Consider the following 18,579-nt stretch of genomic DNA (forward strand, 5'->3'; position numbering starts at 1 on the left):
TTCTGACACATATAACTTACATATAGCTTTTCTTCCCTTAAATAGGAATTCTAATCTACTGAATCCTATTAAGTCAATGTCTCACCCATGTAAGTGTTGGTTTAAACATCATGGTTTTCTTGCCAATAACCCGGAACATTTTCAAACAATTCATTCCATTCAGTTTTGTTGAATTTGGGAAATGGTGGCCCAGAATCTGCCACTACTTTTACAAATACTCCATCAAAGATTAATTCACACATAGTTTTTTTTCTGACAGTATGTTCAACATTTAGCACATCAAATTCAATGCAAAATACAATATGAGCATCAGAATCTTCCCCTTGATGATCTGACTCTGTCATGTCTTCCTCTTGTATAAATTTAAATTTACTATTCTTCTTCTTCTTGCATAATGTCCCATTATACTACAAATGGAACATTTTTGATTCCATGTCCAACATTTCTTGTAATAAGCCAAATGTCTCGCACCTGTAACACTTCTTAAGATTTTCCTCACTCTTCTTCCTCGTGACCTCTTTACCAGTATTTGGTGTGGCATTGCATGTAGCTTTAGTCGAGTAATTACTCCTCGTAGTGTTATTAGATTGGGTATAGCGTATGTAGTGCACAAGACCCATGCTTTGTTGTATTTGCTTGAATGTGTCCCGTGCATGGAGTAGACACTGACCAGGGTTCAAATGGAATCTTGTCAGTTGTTGTCCGATCACCGGGCCAGGAGGTCGCTTCATGTAGTGGGAGAAACCATTACAATAAACTTTGATATGTAAAACCAGACTACCGTGCTTACTTCATCTGGCGTCGACTGGGAAGCTGGTTGTCACCAACCTTGTTCACCCACGCCGTGCAGAGAGGATCAGCTGATTCTTGAGCGAATCGATGGTCGGAGTATCTTGGAGCGGTGCGGTGAAGCGAGTATCCTGCGTCAGCGAGTATCCTGCATCGTGACCGGACACACCATGGAGGTGTTCTCTACCAGAGGCCATGCCTTTGAACATTTTGAGGAGGTTTGTCGGCTTGCTGAAAGGCTTGTGCGTTGTTGCTCAAGCACACTGCAGACGTCAGCACAACGCGAATGACCGTCATCGATCACGCGCACTGATGTCAATGTGCCAGCCATATTGGATTGGGCCTAGTTTGTTGCTGCTTTAATACAAGTATACGCTAACGAGCGTGAGCTTGGCAGCAGTAATGCAGAATTCCCAACAACGCTGCCAAGGCCTCTGCTCCGCTTCCTGCTGCTAGCGGTCTGGGTCTTAGCCTGCTGGTAGGTGTGATTGACCATTCCTGCTTGGACATTGTGCACCGCTTCATTCTATAAGCTGATAAGTTATCGCTGGAGGTGAGGAGTGTCAAGTTGGTCTGGTAGGAAGGGCGTGTTAACCACTCATTCATTTGGCTCTGTCACCTTTCCAGGTCATAGTTAACTGTTGTCTGGCCTGGATCTACTTAACCAGATTTAATTGGTCCTTCCGTTTTTAGAAGCATAATTTGTTTTTTAAGCATTCTTATCCCGATTATGGCCAATACACATCTTATCACGCAACCACCTCCATTCCTGAGCAGGCCTGGGAGACCAGCCGTCATATGGTCGGAATGGTTCCGGTTATTTGAAAAACCATCTGGTGGCCATTGACCGAGTGGTTTACAGTCTCACGTGGAAATATGCTTTGTTATTCGGGAGCCTGGGCCAAGCCGCACAAAGAATTTTGGATAGTATTGCACCCATTCCTCCACCCACGACTCGCTCTAGCGATAGCCAATGTATACGCAGAGGCTATTGCAAGACTTAAACATTTTTCAGATGAACCAAACATTATGCTGGAGCGTCACAATTTTTATAAAAGGAAGCAAATGGAGGAAGACAAGGTGGAAGAGTACATTTCACCCCTCAGAGTATTGGCAACCACATGCGGTTTTGGTCCCATAGCAGATGATTACATTAAGGATGAATTTGTGTTCAACTGTGCTTCTAGCAAAATTAGAGGAAGGACTTTAGGCTGTAAAAATCTATTGTTATACGAAGTAATTGACTTAGCACTGAGCATCCAACGTTTGGCGATTTCGAGTAAAGTCATGCTTGGTGACTCCACTTCTGGTGTAAATGTGGTGTCTTCCACTGATTTAGAGCAGGAGAGCGCTTTATGTGTTGTTAATGTGAAAGGGAAGTCACAAAAGTTTACTAAGAAGATGCATACAATGTTCTGTTTCAGATGTTGCTCAAAAAACCATATTAGTAATTTTGCAGGTTGCCCAGCTTTTAGTAAACATATACTATGCAAAAAGTAGGCCATTTTCAGAGTGTGTGTAGAAGCAATAGAAAACCAGTAAGTGTTGGCAGTGTGGAGGCTGCGGTGGATACATGCACAAATTCACTTAGTAATGGAATTGTGACACTAGATTGTGTGGGGGATCCCGTTACGATCAAAGGTCCTTTATGTACAGCCTCGGGTGATGACATTTAACTACAGGTGATGGCGGCCTCAGGTTGCCCAATAACCACATTTGATGATCGTTGGGGAAAGGGGGGTTCGTTATCACAATCGGATGTGAATCCTAAAGCTTTCGGAGAAAAATACATCAACATGATTGGATACTATGTGGGAATCTTACAATATTTAGGTAGAGAGACAGAAATAAAGGTTTCGATTGCAGAAAAAATGGAAAAACATTATCGGGTGGAGAGACTTAGCTTTATGGGGCTATATCTGGTCCGGAGGGATGAGAACCCAATCAAAGCGGGGGAGTTACCAGTGTGTCAAGTTGAATGTACAAGGGTTGAGTTTAAGGGAGGTGTGCTGAAGGGCTTACTACCTGATTTCAAAAGTGTGTTAGTGACCATGTTGGCCTGTTGAAGGGCATGGAACACCACATAAGATTAGTGCCTAACACTCAACCTGTGGCTCATAAAGTGTGTTCCATTCTGATGAGTGTCAGGGAGGAACCAAATTTTCCCTTGCATAACTTATGTTCGCAGGGATTCATTCAACCCAAGGATTGGTCGCAGTGGGTGGCTCCCACTGTGGTAGCGTGCAAAAAGTCAGGAGAGATCAGACTTTGCGCAAACCTGTGCTCTCTCAATAAAAATATAATCGTGGATTGTCACCCACTGCCCAGAACTCAGGAGTTATTGGCAAATCTTGGAGGAGCTAAGTGGTTTTCTTTGATTGACCTAAGATCAGCATGTCATCAGGTGGCCTGGTCTGTTCAGTCTCAAGATTTTAATACATTTGTGACCCCTTTCGTTGCTTATAAGTTTTTACGGCTGCCTTTCGAGTTCACATCAGCAGGTAGCATAGTTCAGAAACTTATGGGCACATTATTTCAAAACATCAAAGGGGTGCAAGTTACTTGGATGATATTCTGATATACCCAAAAACTTTGGAGGAACATAATGATATTTTTAAAGAGTGTACTGACTATCTTGAGGTCTAGAGAGATGACAGTTAGGGCAGATAAGTGCAAATTTGCCATACAATCCGGGCCAGGAGATCGCTTCATGTAGTGGGTGAAACCATTACAATAAAGTTCTTCGATATGTAAAACCAGACTACCGTGCTTACTTCACTCCTACTTTTCTTTGTAGCTTTAATTACCATAACCGGTTTACTTTCACTCTGAGATTCCTCTAGAACAGCTTTTGCATATCTACCAGTTAAACCTAGCATTTTTCACTAAAGTTATAACCTATTACAATGGAGCCTCCCCGTTCACCCATAGTTAGCCCTGTATGTTTGGATTACTAGCATGCATTATAATTTGGTCATGTACCAGGGCTCGAAAAATCATTAAAAATGTACTAGACCTGTTGGTCAAGTAACCTACAAAATCTCCTCGACCTAACTGAAATGCACTTGACCTCTGACTCTGAAAGCTGAGCAAATGTGACAAGTTAACCTATAAATCTTGCTAGCTTGGCACATTTCCTCTGCTTTCAGAGGCAGAGGCCAAGTGTCAGTTTGTATTCCTACTCGCCAGAAAGGGAGAGTAGGACCTAAAAATAGCTGGTCCTGAATTAATCTGACTCGCAAATGCGAGCGGTCGAGTGAATTTTTCGAGCCCTGTGTACAAGTTCTTACTGTAAGACCCCAAATCTGCATGTAATAGCTAAATGTTTATGTGCTGCAATATACTCAACTACATTTTCGTTTTACCCAGGATTGCCTTGAAAACCTTTGCGCCTATCTTCAGCTACACAAACTACTGGTGAAAAATAAGCATCTAAGTCTTCTAAAGCATGTGTGAATACATCACCTACTGCTTCCTGCCTGACTTTTTTCTTAATTTCATTATATGTTTGTAACCATTCCGGCCCTAAACAACATAAAAGTACTTTCTTTATCTTTTCCGGACTAAATTTCCTCTTCAAAAAAGTGTCAAATAAATTACAAAAGTACTCTTTTGAATTTTGACAGTTCTCATTTTGCTGGTAAACATCCCTCTGGCGTTGACAAGTTTAATAAATGTAAAGTAGACATAGCTAACAATATCCTGAGAACATGTGCTACTGTGATGCAATAGCTTGATTGCCTGAAGATGTCACAATGCTTTATTACTCCAGCAGGCTATTACAAGAGGAGGAATGGATAAGAATGTCTGAACCACGGACATAAGCACTGGAAAATATTCAGATGTTTTCACCTACACAATCAATTGCGCTGCGATCATTTAGTAACAACCTTCTATGCATCATAAACATAAATGTACATAATATTTAAGGTGCTGACGCACATAGAACAGCTGAATGCTAGAAGTGCTTTAAATGCCGGATAAAGTATGTGATGGTTCGGATAAAGTATGTGATGGTTCTCATCAGGAAGTGCCTAATGTGCAGAAACACTCACGTGAAAAGTTGATGCAAGGCAATGCCAGCTGCTCCCACCAATGCTGACTAAAAACACTTGAATATCAGAATGAGCCATAGTAATGTGCAATGTTAATTGAAGAAACGTGCTGCTGATCCTTCATCCAGAATCAGGTATGGGAATGCGCCAGTTACATTGAGCGCACTTACAGCACATGCGCTTAAATGCTTTCAGCGCTTGGAGTGTAAAAGTTAATTGTAGAAAAGTGCTGCTAATGCTTCATCCACTATGAAGAAAAGGAGTGTGCCAGTCTCACAATGACAGCACACACGCTTAAATGCTTTTAGCAATTGGAGTGCTTCTAAATATGCACAAAATGTGCACCTAACCTTACTCGCATTCCGGGAGAAACACTTTGAAGCGCATATACTCTCGACACAACGTGCGACGCACCGCGTTACCTTCCAGATCTGTTGACGTTTCAAAATGGTGGCACGTACAGTTTGTTGCATAACGGGGTCACGTTCTTGTCCTCCTGCTTTCTAAGGTGTGTGCTGTAGATCGAACGCACAGTGACCTGCACCACTGCTTAACCATAACAGTTAAGATGTTGGAAAACAGTTGTTATCGCAATCATCACTGTCAATACTTGAAACACGGTAGACTTCAATGAAATGCCCAATAACCTACTGAAAGCCCTATTTCTGAAACGCATTTGCTTAACAGCCGTACATTGGTACCTGGCAGCCAAAATGTTTTGAATTAACTGCTGTACCACGGATTGCTTGAGTCCTTGTGCTGGGGCTGAAAATTTAATTTCTTCATTGCTGTTTTTTGCTTCTTTTCGCCTCATTGCCACTTTTGTAACAATGACACCGGACTTCTTTAAAATTACATTACCTTTATTCAGCCCCAAGCATATTACCAGTACAGCGAGCACAAGAGCTTTCGCCTCGCTACGCAATAACCTTCTCACTCTCACCCATCGAACCTCTGGAACCCTGTCACATTTTAGATGTTATTACTTTCATTTTATCATAAACAAAGAATAACCTCATTATCCCACAACTCTACCAACACCGACTTCCAGAGGAATTAAAAAATAAATACTACTACAAACACTTCGGTCCCAACCACTGGGCGGCAGAATTATGCAAGACATATTTACCTAGAAGAGATTTCAGGCTGTAAAAAACATGGCTAATCTTTTATAATCATGAACAACTGAATACCTCAATTTTTGTGCCAGACCAAAGAACACATGTTAATCAAAACGATTCTGAAAGTTATCTTAAGAAGTAAACACACCTGAAGAAGGCAAATCTTGAGATTTTCAATTTGTTTTCTGTTTTGATTAGTCAATTATCAGTAAACGAAAATCAATGGTATAAAAACATCTCAGGTGCTAGAGTGGATGGTTTGTGGGATCCTGCCACTCCTTATTTGTTGAGGTAGAACATGGTTGTTGTGTTGTCCATTTGTACCAGCACTATCTTCCCCATGATTGGCTGCAATATGTTTATGTGCTCCACTCCTTCCTGCAGACTCCATATGCCCCTGATCTTCAACACATTCATGTGAGCACCCAACCAGAGTGTGGGACATCTGTTGTGATCCTGACTGAGGAAGTTAGGTTCTGAAAACATCTGCCCACCATTTTAGTTTGGTGTGTGCTTTGTCTGTTCCAACCACTAGAACTCGCAAATTCCAGTCGCTTGTGACCGATGTCTCTTTAGACATTTCTGAATTGGTTTCATGTGGAGCCTTGCGTTTGGCATAAAGGGAATGCAGGAAGCTATTAAGTCCAGCAGTTTTCCCACTGTCCTCCTTTTCAGAGCTTGCCCCTTCTGGTAAAGGCGAATCTTATCGGTCAGTGAGTTGATCCTTCTCTGTGTGGGAAAAGCACTTACTTGTTCGAAATCTAGCCATGCCCCTAGAAAATGTTTTTCTTTTTGTGGTGTTGGTGGTGACTTTGCTTGGGTTAACTTGGAGAACCCTAAATTGTGTAAGGATTGAATTGTGGTACTTCTGCTCACCGGGCATCTCTCAAATTAACCAGTCATCCTGAAAAGGGTACAAGTGTATTCTTTTTCTCCTTCAATTGACCGCCACTGTGGCTAGGCATTTTGTTAACACACTTGCCACTGATTTTATACCAAATGGCAGGACTTTGAACTGGTAGTATACTTTGTATGCTACAAATCTCAGGAACATCCTGTTTTTGGTTCATGGGGATGTGAGGGTATGATTCTTTCAGTCCTATGTTTGCCATGTAGTCTCCTTTCTTTAAGCATGGTATGACCTATTGATGTACCTGTTTAAGGCTCTCAAACCCAGTTTTAGGCTTTAGTATGGGTGTATGGATCTTAGGCTTTAGTTTATGCTTATCAGTCCTAGGCTTTTGTCTGGTTTTGGTATCAGGAAATGGAGTTAACTCCCTGCCCCCTCTCCCCTGTTAAGACTCTCCCTATTTCCTGTTTTTGCAATAGGTCATCAGACTCTTCAATGAAGCGCCATTGCTCTTTTGGGTTGATTGGTGTTGTCCTTGGCTTGATATTCGGAGGCTGTTTTAACAGTTCAACACAATATCCATGACGGGTGATGTTTGGGATCCAGGGAGGTGAGGGAACTCCCGTGATTGAGAACCCCTCTGATCCTTCCCAACACTAATGTTACATGTAGGGTGGGGTCATAAGTGTGGAGGCACTTGCTTTAGGGTCCTAACTCTCTTGGGGCTGATCCTCTGCCACTTGCTCTACTTCGAAAGGGCTGTCGCTGCAGGCCTGGGTACTGCCATAGCAGTGTGGTCCCTTGTATTGGGTGTTGTTGGTGATTGAATGTCCTGCAGCCCTCCTCTGCTGGTTGGTATTCTTACTGCTGTAGTACCCCTGAAACTAGTGTTCTCATTGCTTGTGCTGCCTCGCTTTCTTCATTCATGCCCTGCCAGACCTCATCAACTGAGGTTCCAAAGAGTGTCTCCGGTGAACGGGTTGATACACATCCCTGCACCTCAGGTTTAAACCCAGACAGTCTCAACCCTGCGTATCTTTTCAGGCGAATACCCATTCCGAGATGTCTCCTTGCAGTGTCCGCTGCATCCAAGAACAACTTCAAACAATTGTTTGCAATACACTTGCATTCTGCAATTACATTGTTTGCCCTCTTTTTGGACTGATCTGACAGTTGTTGTTGCATCAGATGTTCGATTTCGTCCGATTGCTGGTGACCATATCTGTGAAGAAGAGCTTTGGAATTGGCTATGTGCCATTGTGTTGCCGCTGGGCGCTCAATCTTTCTGCCCACCATCTACAAGTATTTGCTTTCTCCGATTGGTGGAGGTCCCATGGTTGCTGGAATGTTGGTTCTCTCTTGGTGACTATAATCGAGTCTGCCTTGAAGTAAGCTGGGTCCTGAGAGGACTATTTATATGTTTTTAAACCCTGGGGGTTACCACTTTGGCTATAGCGGGCTCCTTGACTGCTTCTCTCCCTTGATCAAAGATGCTAGATTCTTCCTTTTTTATGATATAAGTTTTTTTTAAGCAAGAAACAGGATTCACTTTGATCTTCTTCCAACTTCACCCAATTTTTTTTTACGGCTGCTCTCTTGATGACAGAGTTGTAGTTAATGTCAAATGGCGGGGAAGGTCTTGAGACGTAGGAGTCAAAACCTTCTTCCGGGTACTCCAACGTCAAACAATTCTGTGTCGCATTGTTCTGCATCATATTTCCTCCTCCAGGGCCTCTGCCGGTTCAGGAGTTTGCAGAGGATCCAAATCTGCTGGGTCTCACTCTAGTCCTGCGTGATACTTCTCCTAAGTAGTGATTCTCTGTCCCATCAGAGCCTCTTCGAATTTTAGCTTCCTCAGTACATTGCCTCCAACACGGCCTCGAGTCCCTTCATTTTCCCTTTAACATTGACGGTCGATGTCTTCTTTTTCATTCTCTCTTCCATGGTTGCGATCCCCTTTTGGCATAGACTAGAGGCTGGTTTCAAAGGCTGTTTTTCCTTCCTTTTTCCCTCGTCCACCAGAGTTTTCGGCAAAGGGGCGGACTTGAAGTGCTTCGACTCTATTGTATTTGTTTCGGCATCTGAGCATGGTGTTGTTCCCTGGCGCTTATGTCCTTAGTGTGCAGGCCTTTTCGGTGTCTTTGCTCGTTCGATTTTAATTTATTTCGATTTTAAACATTTCCTCTATGTAGAAGGACTCGCCTGGCATCACCTTAGTGCGATGTGTGGCCTCTTCTTTTGCTGGAGAGTTGTTCTACAGGATCTACAGCATCAGACCCTTGAGACTCAGCCGTGGAGCAGTGTGCCCTACCCATGTGTGTTCTCCTGAGGAAGCAACCTCCTCCTCCTGTGTTTTTTTAACACTCTCCGGTGCTTTTCGGTGTCGTCCCTCTGCATCGATTGTTCGCGATGTTCTCCTTCTTCTTGTTGTCTGCCTTCTTTTCTGTGCTTTTTCTGTCAAAAAACCTTTTTTCTTGACCCTCGACAAAAAGTTTGACTCCGTGCATTCAGATCCAGTGGCGGGAAAAAAAGAATATTAAGATGGCTACCACATATAGAAGATTCCAGGCACTGCACCTGAAGTCATCAAGGTGGGACCTATAGACAAATAATAGACGTTGACGACAAAAAAAAAAATCCTACATAAAGAAAGGACAAAAGACACCATTATGGACCCAAACACAAGATGGTGGATTAATGCGCTGCATGTGAATCCAGAAATGATGCATGCTGCAAGACATCAGTTCTACGTAATATTCAAATATATTCTAATATTGTAAATATTAAAATATATCCCATGATACAGAACATTGGTCAGATAACAATGATGCATACTGTGTGCTTAGTTTTTGTGTAATTTTAGTATGTACGCATTGTTTGTTTTCTCTTTTCCGAAAATATAAAGCTTCATAAGAAAATACCAATATGCAATGAGTTCAACATCGAGATTAACAAAATTCTTAATCTTGGATTAGAAATGTCATTGTTAAGATGGCATTTTCTTCACAGCTTACCATCTTTTATCATAGTAGAGTTTTCCTTCCTCTATTCTAGCTTCAAATCGGTGTACCGGTGACTCAGCAGGGGTGGATGGGAGATGCTCAGGAGAGGAAGGAGATACTGATAAATCAGAAAAGAATATGAAAATTCACTATCAAACTGCACAAAACATATAAATCAATCAAAACAGCAAATACAATTGAAAAGTCTTAAGTTTCTACATAACAAATTAGTACTCTCAGTTGCTGGCGCTAATTTGCGAAGACTGAATAGTGAAACAGAAAGCCATTCTCCAAAATCATATGTATGCAGACCTTCTTTGGCACCCATTTACGAAAGGTTTTTCAGTCCAGAATAAAGGTGAAGCGAATGGGTTTGGGAATGGGCATTTTCAGAAGAGTGCTTCATTATATTAAAGGGTCAATGTAAAATATTTGAATGAATTACAATCTAATGAAGTCACCTTGAATACATCCTTTATGATTAGACATTTCTCTTAAAAGCAACAGCTGATTTTGGGCTCTTGAATGGGACCTAGGCAGAAGCCATTAACTGTACTTTAAGTCAATGGTTGGCGATAGAGCACTCAAAATAGTAATTATTGTATTTAAAGTACTTAAATAATTTCCATACTATATTAAGGATGCCAGTCACTGTTAAAAGGAGAAGAGTGAGTATATTGCCCAAGTAGTTACAAAGCTGGAGCAGATTCACTGCCCGGTCAGGCTTTCTGCCAGTACCCACTCATCTGAGCTTTAGATAGGTTGGAAACTTTTCAGTCAGCGGGCATTAGGATACAGCAATAACGGACTAAAATGCGTCGCTGAAGGTTTTTTTTCTTTCTTCAACTTGGTCCGTATCTTTGACTGAAATGCCGGTGTCTGGATTGCCATACTACTAAAATAGTAGAGATTCCAATCCATGATGGCAATTTGGTCAGATGAACATAACAGCATTAGCAGACAAAAAACAAAAAGGGAACAAAACATACACAACTCATATTTTTCATCTTTTTTTTTACAGATATAGCAGAACAAAACAGTTGTACCTCACAGAGCTCCAACAAAGAAGACGATTTCTACCACAGCCAAGGGACTATGCCACCAAGGGTGCCCTTACTGCTGGACAAAACAGATTTAGAATCCTTCACTTTCCTAAGCAATAACTAGAATGTGCCGATGAAAATGGGAGCTCCACCACTTAAGCACCCCCAACATGATAGCATTGTTCGATACCTCAGGCATAAACATGTTTTAAGTCTATATATTATTTTAAAACCCTAGACTTAATTACTGTTTATTATGTTTTAAACCAAACAAAAACCCTGAAAATATGTTCACATTCACCATAGCACGGTTTTGATAAAATGTTATGACATAATAAAGAAAAAGTAGTCATAAGTATGCATAGAGCCTTCGTCATTCCTGTAAAAAAGAGTGAGGACCTTTTTCTAAACCTTTTTCTTATCTTCTATCAACTTAAATTTACTAAAATAAACACAAAGTTGTGGGGAACTATAAACCAAATAGAAGTATAAATGTCCTACTCTATTCACAATACTAACATGGTTTTGATCTAGAAAGGTGGAGCAAAGAGGGTGCCAGGAGATAATGGATGCTCACAGCTTCTGTGCTATGGGAATCGGTGGGTATAATTATTTCAAAATGTCACCTATGTTCATAAAGCTCTAATACAGATTGTGATAGTCACAGAAACCATATATCCTAGGCTGATTACAATAAAATAATTACACGCATAAGGTGACAAAATGGGAGATAAAAGCTCGTTCCATCGTGGATTGACTATAGATGGGTAAATAGAGGGTTATTTTTCAACATGCACGACATGCAGATACTAGAAATTTAACAACCAAAATATAATTGATTGGATAGCACTAAATAACAAAGGCAAACGCCTGTGGGTTGAGGTGAAAAGACTCTGCAACCTCAAACTGTGTTCATAAGTCAAGGGGATGTCATGAAGATGCATATGCGAAATCCTAGCTGTGTAATCACAAAAGGACATTTCAACAAAAGCAATCATGCAAACCTTTGGATGCCTATTCACTTCAGTAGCCATGGGCTGTAGGATTTTGGTTAGTTCTTATAAATAGTAAATAAATAGTGAGAGGTGTAAAGTTTTCTGTGATACCTAATAATAAACTGTAATAGTGCCATGGATAGTGTTAGGCCAACAAACAAGAACAAACATTTCACTGCTGACCATACAATAAAACTAGGAAATGACATCATCAATAAAGGCGTACTCCAAGAGGCATTTTATTTATTTTACGAAATATTACATCAAGTGATTTTGCAACCACTAAATGGAACTCATACTGTTGCCCTTCTATTCAAAATGCAGTCAGCCAGGTATTGCAACTGAGTAACAACATGCTTCTGCAACATTATACAATGCAATAGATTATTCGAGCAAAAATATGTTATTCTGCAAGCTTACCTGGTCTTTTAGGGGACTTGACCTGGAAACAAGGGGGGAACCAAAGCAACAATTAAAAGATTCTACAATCAATCAAGCTCTAAGATCAGTAAAATCTTATATACAAGTTAACATTTTAAGATGCTGCCAGTTCCCATCTGTGTCACAATGATTCATTATGTCCCCTGAATCTTATATCAGCATCAACAAATTTGTTAGCAGTAAAGTACATGGGATATTAGCGTAAAAAGTGCTTACCTTCGGTAACAATGTATCTGGTAGAGACGATTCTAGCCGCAGATTCCTTAATGTAGAACTATCCCCAGGTGTGAGACTGGATCCGGAAAACTTTTTTGCCACAGCATCCCTGCGCACCAGGGGGACGGCATCACGCGACTCCGCCGAGGCGTCGTCCGCGTACGTGACGTCAGCGAGGTTCTCATAAGTCCCACCCCAGCGCGCCTATGTCAGTTTTCTTTGGAGAACGTTTTCGCGCCACAACGCGGAGCCACCAGACAAACTGTGAGAGCATGGGAACAGTGTGTGAAAGAGCAGAAAAAAAGAGTAAAAAGGAATGGTGACGAACAACACCATAAGGAACAGTGCCAACACTGCAATACCAAAAGGCAGGGAAAGAAGAGAAAACGGAGCACAGCCCTGAGCAGCCACCCTGCCAGCATGGAGACAGCCCCCCCCCCCAATGCAAGGAACATATGTAATTACAACATGTAGCAGGAGTATAACCCCAACCAAAAAAACAAAGGGGAACAAGTTCCAGACAAACAGGGAACGACAACCCTCCAAGGCAACCCCAGCACAGAGTATGACAAACTCACAAAGGAACAAGGCAAGGCACGGCCAGATTACTCTGGCCCATAGGTTAGCAGAGGGGCCAGCACCCTCAGCAACAAAGAGGGAGGGGAGGAACGAAAGAAGAAAGGCAAGCTTCAACCCCGGAGCAACCACCGGTGGCGCGCGGCAGCCACAGCTCCTGCAACCCGGAATGGATATTTGATATTTATCCTTAATTCACGGAACGATTATTGCCCTCATTAAACCTAAGAGTCATTAACCACAACCCCCGCACTCGGTGAAAGTTTGGGGAAGATAGCTTACTTGGTGCCGGAGATACCTGCTGCAGAGTTTTCAGCCGGGAGCAGTGCTGGACACAGAGAGTCCGTCGGCGGCAGGCATCAGGAAAGCCCAGGGATCACCTCGAGGTAGATAGGCCTCAACAACTCGTGCCATACTTGCATACTCGTGCCAGCAGGCCCATCGGAGCGGAGCTGCCACAAGAGGTGAGAACCCAAGGGGGCTTGCATCACCTGTTTTCTAGTCGGAATCTGGATAGTACACCCCACGTCCTTTCCTCCAGCGCGGATCGAGTCCAGAATGAGAGAATCGATGCCTGCCATTTTAGGAGTTGGACACCACGCGGGCTAAGACGGACCTGAAATCAGCCCCTTCGGAGCTCGAAAACTCCTTCCCCTGCCATTTGAGGTAAGCGCATGGCTGCATAGGGACCCTTCACCTCTACCCGGGCTTTTATGGAGGAATTTGCTTCACCGGGGATAAGATGTGTACCCCACTCGGGTGACGCCTGACTTCAAAATGGCGCAGCGTTCAGTGCAGGGTGCATCTTAACCTGTCCCCCAGCCTGTGATTCTCATACCAATGTCCAGCGCAACGAGCCTACTACTAGTGGGGATAAAATTCAGCCCTAGTTGTTATGCTGGCTACTCGTTGATTCCTATTGCCTGAAAGAAGCCCATGTCCACTCATGAATGCCTGACCTTAAGATGGCGGAATTAGAGACTGCTCTCTACATTGCCATTATCAGTGCTCCTCGCCCGAGCTCGTGGAGCAGCTAATTGCACCCCTAATGTTATTTGCAGGGGCCCTTGGCACATTATAATCATTGTCTCTGTCTGATCTGTCATGGACACGAGCTTGCCCTTCAACACCGTGGAGAGCTGGGAGCAGACCCAGGAGCAGGTGAGCGCCTCGACGCCGCGCACAGCGTGCACCTGCACGCCTAATTACTGAGCTGTATTAAGTGAGTTCACAGCCTGTCTTCCAGATTACTTATTCCTTATTACTGAACTGTATTAAGTGAGCTCACAGCCTGTCTTCCAGATGTCTCATCTTCACGGCCAGTGCTTCCTGCAGCAACCGGACAGCCCTGCGGGCGTCTGCGAGAATTGCATTCTTCCATCATAATCGCCATCCGCTTAACTCTTTAATTGTGTGGTATTTATTTTGAACACTTTTACAGCTGCGCAGCAAATAGTGCCAGCTGCACCATTTAGGCCTTTTACAGCTGTGCAGCAAGTAGTGCCAGCTGCACCGTTTAGGCCTCTTACAGCTGCGCAGCAAGTAGTGCCAGCTGCATCGTTTAGGCCTTTTTTACAGCTGCGCAGCAAGTAGTGCCAGCTGCACCGTTTCGGCATTTTACAGCTGTGCAGCAAGTAGTGCCAGCTGCATCGTTTTGGCCTTTTTTACAGCTGCGCAGCAAGTAGTGACAGCTGCTCCGTTTAGGCCTTTTTTACAGCTGCGCAGCAAGTAGTGCCAGCTGCATCGTTTAGGCCATTTACAGTTACGCAGCAAGTAGTGCCAGCTGCACCGTTTAGGCCATCAATCAGATGTACAGCAAGTAATGCCAGCTGCATTGTTTAGACCTTTTCACAGGTGCACATCTAGTAGTGCCTGCTGCACCTATTAAGCAACTTTCTCCGTGGGGACAGTTCAAATTGAGTCATGACTCCTGCTGCATCAGAGGTGGTCTGAAGATGACGAGGTTGTTGTGCATTTTCTAGACATTGCTAATCAATTTGTGATCCACCATATGCTCTTTGCCCTAACGTTAGTGTCTCACAGGAGCTTAGGGTCATATAGTAGTCTGTTGAGAACTTGGGCATACATGGCGGCTGGTGCCGAATATGGTTCTATTAGCAGGCTGGTATTAAGTTCAGTGTTCTCCAATGGTCACTGGGGGGTCATTTAGTACACCTCATACTCCTAGATGAAGGGCCCAACAAATACCCACCTCACTTCCCTGACGGCACATTAACTCGGTTATCTCACCATAAACGTTTGGATTATGCGCCCCCTGTTTGCCCTTCTATTTCTCCTCACCACCGCTTTCCCAGTAACACCCCTCTCATCTCTCCCCCACCCTTCTTCGCCTCATCTTCCCAACATGGCCACCTCTCGAGTTAAGTCTGGAGCCAATTGCTACAAAATCATTTATCCTCCCGACCAGACTAAAGCTACCATAAAAAGACTGAAGAATAACACTATTGAACGTTTCCCGGACTCCCTTTTTGTTGATCAATTTTACAATGGTTGTCTTGGGAGGCTCAAAAACGATTTCATTTTCTTCACTCGCGACACCCCTTCTTGGTCCAACAGTTTTTACAATTCCCTTAACGTCACCTCTTCCTCCTCTATCCCTTATGGGAAACAACTAAAAATTTCCCCCTCTGAGTGCTTCAATGGCTACCTCACTATCTCACTCTATAACAACGGTACTGTCATGATCCAAGGCAAAGACACCTGCCTCTCGCTCTTTGACCACCTCTTCCCCTCCTTACTCCCCTCCTCTGCAACCGGGTTTCCCCCTGACTCTCCTTCCAGCTCCACCCATTACTCCCTTTCTCCTCCGCCGACCCCACCTCACTCCAATAGGCTGCACTCTCGAGAAGCACAGGTCGGCCCTCTTCCCTCCCCCCCCCAACTTACCTCATCTCCTATTGCTCCCCCCTCACAGTATGTCCCCTCCAACATTACTTCAGCCTTACCACTAGCTAATACGCTCCTCGTCCCATCTGCACTATCACGATACTCCAATCTCTTCTCCTCCCCCATACTTCTTCCCATCACCCCCCTCTTTAGTCCACCTCTCCTCCAACCCTCTACCCCAATTAACTTTCCCTATGCTCCCCTTATCCCTCCTTCCATCCCTCCTCTCCACCCCTTCATCCCCTCGTCATTCACCCCGTTTTCGCCACATTCCCACTGCATCTCTCTCCTCCCTCCTACTCCTCCAGTACTACTGCACTACCCCCTTTCCCCTCCTAGTAACCCCTTCCATCTCCCTCCCTCGGGCCCAGCAGAACCACTTCCTTTCCTCCACTTCCCTTTCTCTCAACCCCCCTCACTCTGCCAGATGACCGTTCCCTCACTGCCACCTCTCCTAACTGACAGGACCTCCACAACCACTGCACCTCTTTTCCTCCCAAACCTCCTACATTCCCATGACACCACACAGGCCTCCACCCTCCTACTTCCCTACCGCCGTGTTCCACACCTTTCTCCCTCTAAATGTGTCCTTAATTCCTCTCCCTCTTGCAACACCAACAATGACAACTCTCCCTTAACCCCCAATTCACTTACTCCCGCTCTCAACCTCCACCTTTCCCCACCTGTGAACCCCACACCCCACCTCTCCCCCTGCCTTCCACCACCAATTCCACCCCCCTTTGTTTCAATCGAGCCACCCAACCTTCCGTGCTCTGCCTCATTCTCACTGGAAAATACGCTAGGCTCTCTGATCACCTCCATCTCCCAGCTTACAGCTGCCATTTCACTTTTATGCTCTAAGATCTCCACCCCTCCATGCACCTCTACTCCCTCCCAACTTCCCATGAGATGCACCTCGCCCCCTCACCCCAATACAGCCAAGCTCAACCTTTCGTCTGCAAAATGTCGTTAACTCACACAAGCCCTTGAACGCCACCCTTCTTCAACAGGCATACCCTAGCAACCCCACTATCTACACTATTCCGACCATCACCTCTGTCAGAACAAAGCATCCACCTAAACCCTCCCGAGCACCCCCGTATAAGTACAATATCCCGATCACCCTTCAGAGCCCAAGTGCCCCCGTCACCAAAACAGTCATTTCAGAGCTGCGCTGTATGCTTCACAACTGCTGATCTGCAGTAAAACACAAACTTGAAATCTCCGATACCATCACCCTTCACTAACTTGACATGCTCTTCCTCACAGAGACCTGGTTCAAAGATACCTCTCACTCTATGTTTGATCTCCTATTACCCACAGGTTATTCCATATTTAGGAATGACAGAACTGACAACACGGGGGGAGGTGTTGCAGTCATCTTTAGAAACGCCCTCCAACTTAAGGCTTCTCCAATCAACTCCTCCCACACCTTTGAATACCTTTCTCTTGAGCTTCAATTGCAACACCGTTCACCGCTCAGATTCCATATCATTTACCGCCCGCCTCGTAGTGGCCCTTCGTTTATAGAAGATCTCACTGACTTCATCAGCGACCAATACTCACAAAGTGACAATCAGACCTTCGTGGGTGACTTCAATCTCCACTGGGGCGTACCGCAAGACTCCTCTGCGAACTCACTGGCCACCTTCCTCTCTGCAAACGATCTTATCCAACACTGCACTGAATCAACCTACTCTAAGGGCGCAATCCTGGACCTTGTTATTTCTAAAGCAGGCATGCTTTCTACCACTGCCCCAATTCATGTAGATTGGTCTGACCACCACCTCATCCCATTCTCTCTTCAACTTTCACACTCTATAACTCTTGGCCAACCCAAGAGGGCCATCTCCTGGTTCCGTGATGCCAAAAATATTGATGTCGGTCCCCTCTGTGAATCAGCTTTGCTATCACTTCCAAGGCTAGACCCTAACATAGCTGTTGACGATCTCACCTCCCAATGCCTCACAGTTCTTGCAGCTGAAATTAATAACGTCGCTCCACTCAAAAGCAAAAGGATAAGGCCCACTCCCTCAGCACCTTCGTTCAACAAATCCCTTTATGAGGAAAGGAAGCAGCTAAGACTCCTGGAGAAGAAATGGAGGCAAGTGCCCTCCACTGACAATTTAGCCATGCTTCGCACAGCAAGATCCAAGTACCACAAGCACATCTTCCTTGAGAAAGCGGCGCACTTCAAAACCCTCCTTGACTCCGCCAAAAATCGACCCAAAAAACTATTCGATCTCATCAAGATTCCGAGCTGCTCTCCCCCAACCTCCAAGGTGAAGGATTCTACAAAGAGAGCAGCGGATTTCGCTATTTTCTTCGATGAAAAAGTGAAATCACTTGTGGATCAGGTCGCTCATCCTACACCTCCAGAGGAGCGCAAATCCGTAGCCATTTGGCAGAGCTTTGACCCCATATCTGAAGATGCCCTTCTCAAGTGCATACGCGAAACAAAGCCCTCCAACCATTCTCTTGACCCTATCCCCAGTGCCATTGCCTTTGACTTCTATACCCATTCCCTTTCCTATTGGACCACTCTGATCAACCTCTCCCTCTGGCAAGGCTCCCTTCCTGTCTC

The 18,579-nt window shown here is 44.3% G+C and overlaps 1 protein-coding gene across 2 annotated transcripts in view; it reads right to left on the bottom strand.

Moving 5' to 3' along the window:
- Positions 1–18,579, bottom strand: part of SUDS3 (SIN3A corepressor complex component SDS3) — a 204,677-nt gene that overhangs the window by 37,680 nt on the left and 148,418 nt on the right. For both annotated transcript variants that reach the window (XM_078667091.1, XM_078667092.1), the window contains exons 10-11: positions 12,276–12,297; positions 9,830–9,935 (exon numbers count right to left, since the gene is read on the bottom strand). In XM_078667091.1, the coding sequence (XP_078523217.1) occupies positions 9,830–9,935; positions 12,276–12,297 (128 nt within the window). The remainder of the gene's footprint in view (positions 1–9,829; positions 9,936–12,275; positions 12,298–18,579) is intronic.

This window comes from Lissotriton helveticus, chromosome 11, assembly GCF_964261635.1.
Source record: "Lissotriton helveticus chromosome 11, aLisHel1.1, whole genome shotgun sequence".
NCBI lineage: Eukaryota > Metazoa > Chordata > Amphibia > Caudata > Salamandridae > Lissotriton > Lissotriton helveticus.